Raw genomic sequence first — 4,625 nt, 5'->3', positions numbered from 1 at the left:
TTGTCGGATTAATTTAATTCATATATCTATAAATTACGTTATAAATTCGACTGTATCGTTTTTCCGGTAAACATATGTGGTAAGAGATTTTAAGTGTTTGTTTTAGGCAAATTCTAAGAAGTAGTGGATAAAGAAATAAAGTGGGGTCAATCTACATGGCATCAATAACGTGGTGTAAACCATGGGTTTTTCAGCTGGCAGGAATGGGCATTTTTGTGGCTAAAACGACCTTAGCACATAGCAGTCAAATTATGAGTACCCCCAAGAAGGACATTTTAGGCTAGCCCCCTATTTTATAGTGTGGGGACTGGAATAGAAAATTTAATTTTTGTGCACTGACAGTAAATAATTTTTTAACACCATCAAATTTATTGGTATTTAAAAAATAACTATAAGTAATTGAAAGAGTGTCTTGTGGCATAATTGATAAAATATTGTCATGTCACCAAGAGGTCATGAGTTCGAACCGTGAAAACAGTCACTTTCAGAATGCAAGATAAGATTGCATACAATAGATCCTTGTGATCCTGTCTTTCCCTGGACCTCATGCATAGTGGGAGCTTAATACACGGACTGTCCTTTTTTTTTTTTGTAACTGCAAGTAATTGTCAATTATAAATATAGCTAGTACATATAAAATAAGGCATATAACATAAGAAAAGACAAGTCAATAACTTGTTATAACCGATTAAAATAACAATAATATAAAATCTATATTTAGTATGAACTGATAGTTTGTTTATCAACTAGTTACTCAAATAAAATAATAGTTGGCAAAATCTAGCTTATGATTATATTTGAAAATGACCCATTGAAAGGCATTAACTTCTCACCTTCTATCACATTCCCCTTTCATATATCTCACTACATACGCTTCTATTTAAACACCTTCTTAGTTCTCAATTTCAAATACAAACTTACAAAAAACCAACTTCCTCTTCTTTCAATATCTTTACACACTACCATTGCTCAATAAAAAATCAAGAATAGCAAAAATAGGTTCGTGTTCTGCTTCCAAAGTCAGTCGTCAACTTTTTCACTCCACCATTGAGTAATAAAAACCCAAGAATAACGAAAATAGGTTCGTGTTCTGCTTCCAAAGTCAGTCGTCGACTTTTTCACAATAGATCAACAAACATGGTTAACTTCAATGATCAAGATTTCTTTTCTAGTAAATGTGTATGGGTAAATGGTCCTGTTATTGTAGGTGCAGGTCCATCAGGACTCGCTGTGGGTGCATGTTTAAAAGAACAAGGAATTCCTTGTATTATCTTGGAAAAATCTGATTGCATTGCATCATTATGGCAGAAAAAAACTTATGATAGGTTAAAACTACACCTCCCAAAACAATTCTGTCAATTACCCAAATTCCCATTTCCACAACACTACCCTGAATACCCCACAAAGAAACAATTCATTGAATATCTTGAATCATATGCTAGAAAATTCAATATCAATCCAAGATTCAATGAGTGTGTTAAATTTGCAAAATATGATCAATCTTGCAAATTATGGAAGGTGAAAACTGTTTTACCAAATGGTTCAGAAATTGAATATATTTGTCAGTGGCTTGTTGTGGCTACAGGAGAAAATGCTGAGAAAGTTGTGCCTGATATTGAAGGTTTAAAAGAATTTGGAGGTGAAGTCATTCATGCTTGTGATTATAAGTCTGGTGAGAAGTTTTTTGGGAAAAAAGTTCTTGTTGTTGGATGTGGAAATTCTGGCATGGAAGTTTCTCTTGATCTTTGCAACCATAATGCTCAACCATCAATGGTTTGTCGTAGCTCGGTAAGTAATCAAAACATATACTGACAATATAAAAATATCATATCAAGATACTAATCGTACTTTTTATGGACAGTTACTTGTAACTATATATCTTGCAGCTGACCTGATATATATCAGGTTACACTAAAGATAATTACAAGTGGTTGTTAATAAAAATTGAGGTTAGTAATATTAAAATAAGGTAGATTATCTGCTACATCGAGTTAAAATATACTAAGAGTGTAAAAATTCTTTATACTGTCGGCATATAAGGTTAAATCTTTCTTGAATTTGCTTAAAGCTAAAAAGAAACTACTTATAAAGTTTGGTTCTAATGGAGTTTTGGTTTGTTTTCAGGTTCATGTTTTACCAAGAGAAATCTTTGGAAAATCAACATTTGAGCTAGCTATGTTTATGATGAAATGGCTACCACTTTGGCTAGTTGATAAAACTATACTCATTTTGACATGGTTTATTCTTGGAAATATTGAGAAATTTGGACTAAAAAGGCCATCAACTGGTCCTTTGGAACTAAAGAATACACAAGGGAAAACTCCTGTTTTGGATATTGGTACATTGGAAAAAATTAGATCAAGAAAAATTAATGTTGTCCCTGGAATCAAGAGGTTTTCATGTGGCATTGTTGAACTTGTCAATGGTGAAAAACTTGAAATTGATTCTGTTGTTCTTGCAACTGGTTATTGCAGCAATGTCCCTTATTGGTTACAGGTGAGAAAATGTTCTACTCCTTATCAAATTTTTGGATTTTTTTTTTAAATATTTGGTTTAATACCTAAATTAACGTTCGTACTTGTACGGATATCTAGTGTGGGCCCTTTATCTCGAGGGGTTGTCAGACAGACACCTTAACTCGGTCAAAACACAACTTTTCATCAATAAGACCGAGTTATGGTGTCTGTTTGAGAACCCATCGTTAAGGGTCAGCTTTAGACAACCGTGTACGTACAGGTGTCAAATTTGGGAAGAAAAAAAAAGAAATTTTATGGAATATTCTTGAATAGTGGACTAATGTTGTTTTGTTATGTTTGGTATAGGAAAGTGAATTTTTTTCCAATAATGGATTCCCAAAAGCACCATTTCCAAATAGTTGGAAAGGAAAATCTGGACTATATGCAGTTGGTTTCACAAGGAGAGGGCTAGCTGGTGCTTCTGCTGATGCTATTAGAATTGCACAAGATATTGGCATAGTTTACAAACAAGATCTTAAGCAAAAAAAGCAAAAATTTCCCACACATAGAGGATGCATCTCTACCTTTTGATTCAATCAAATCAATATGTGCTTGGCAACTCGGTGCACAAGACATTCCGCGTCACGCTGCAATGTCCGTGGAAGGGCCGTATCCCAAAGGATGTGATGTAGCCTACATTAATGACTACTTTCACGGCTCGAACGCGTGAAAAAAAAGTGTAATTAGCCCTCTCCACAAAAAGTCCAAGTTTTGGTACAGTTTGGGCATTTTGTATTGGAATTTGGAAGTAGCAACCGGTCCAGTGGAAAGTTCGGTCCTGTATAAGTTATCGGATCCTCAAAAAAAAAAGTTTGACGGGGAAGTATATATATATATATATATATATATATATATATTGACCCATTGTACATTTTTGGTTTTGTACAATTACTACTAATAATTAATCAAATGACAAAGATATTCTTTTATTGTTAAAAGTATTCTTTGTAAGATTGTTCTGAATTTCATGTTTATTGTTTAATAAAAGCACTGATTTAAACCATAAGTTATGGTGAGATACATTAGATAAGCCTCAAATAGACACAAAAATAACCATTCTCTCATTCATATTGGTGCAGTTTTTAATGAAAACTGAGAAAACCTTTAATGAGAAAATGACTCCAAAATTTGCCCTTTCTCTCCATATTTTTCAAAGAACTGAGGGGTCGTTTGGTAGGATATATTAGGAAAAATAATATATATTAGATTTGGTATTATTAGTCCATTGTTTGTAGTGTTTTTAACCTATTCTTATACATAGCAAAACATGGTATTAGCAATACCATAGTTTCTAATATATGGATAAGTATGTATCAATACAGAACTGCCCTTTCAAAATCATTTTCAGATCTTTTTCAAAGAATGTGGAGGATATTTTTATAAACAAATAATTTAAAAAAAAATTAAATGCATGTTATTTTTAATACACCAAATCAAACAGTCGATAAGAACTAAATTCAGCATAATTAATCTCAGGATTACTACCACGCTTTATTCAGTACTATTCTTATACACCCTACCAAATCACCCCTAAATAGAATATGAAGTATTACAAAAGGAATGTCCTGTTTCAAGTTCTTTTCAATTAGTCATAGTCAGTACAGTTAAGGAATTTTGATAGCAACTAGTCATCATTTCAAGTTTCAACACCCTTAGTATACATATACGCATTTACACAAGAAGATCTGGTTGGGATACTTTAGAGAACTAGAAGTCCTTGGACTCTTTTTGTTCGTTGTCATCCGGTGTTTGGTACTTGTACTGGAATCATGACTAAGCATGAAAAGAACTTATAAGGAGCGCATCGATGAGAGTTACTTCAGAAATAAAAAAGTAAAATCAAATTTCCTTAGTTTTATCAAGTTGTGCCTATAGTCAAAATAGTTGTAACAAAGAAAGTAACATGTAAATGAAGCAAACATGATTAAGACCTTGAAGAAGAAATCAATTAAGTTCTAGTTAAGAATAAATGAAAGTAAATGGTCCAAGAATATTTATTAGAAAACCAACTTGCCAATATATGAAAACATGCATTTTGAATAGGTGGATAGGGTTTAATTTCTCTAGGAAGCTGGTGGTCTGACATTTTTATACCATATTTTGCTATAG

General features: G+C 32.6%; 1 protein-coding gene across 1 annotated transcript; it reads left to right on the top strand.

Annotated features, from left to right (window-relative positions):
• Window positions 1-934: 934 nt before the first annotated feature.
• LOC104222322 (probable indole-3-pyruvate monooxygenase YUCCA8) lies at window positions 935-3,328 on the top strand. The gene is made up of 3 exons (XM_009773551.1): window positions 935-1,788; window positions 2,125-2,496; window positions 2,823-3,328. Exons 1-3 carry the CDS (start codon window positions 1,138-1,140, stop codon window positions 3,045-3,047), a joined length of 1,248 nt encoding a protein of 415 aa, XP_009771853.1. The 5' UTR covers window positions 935-1,137; the 3' UTR covers window positions 3,048-3,328.
• Window positions 3,329-4,625: the final 1,297 nt, after the last annotated feature.

This window comes from Nicotiana sylvestris, chromosome 2 (assembly GCF_000393655.2).
Source record: "Nicotiana sylvestris chromosome 2, ASM39365v2, whole genome shotgun sequence".
NCBI classification, from domain to species: domain Eukaryota; kingdom Viridiplantae; phylum Streptophyta; class Magnoliopsida; order Solanales; family Solanaceae; genus Nicotiana; species Nicotiana sylvestris.
The sequence above is the reverse complement of the archived record's forward strand: the minus strand, read 5'-3'. Positions and strand labels throughout refer to the sequence as shown.

Coding starts and splice junctions, on each gene's coding strand:
- LOC104222322 (XM_009773551.1), top strand. CDS start 1,138: ATGGTTAACTTCAATGATCAAGATTTCTTTTCTAGTAAATGTGTATGG. Junction 1,789..2,124: donor CAATGGTTTGTCGTAGCTCG/GTAAGTAATCAA, acceptor GTTTGTTTTCAG/GTTCATGTTTTACCAAGAGA. Junction 2,497..2,822: donor ATGTCCCTTATTGGTTACAG/GTGAGAAAATGT, acceptor TGTTTGGTATAG/GAAAGTGAATTTTTTTCCAA.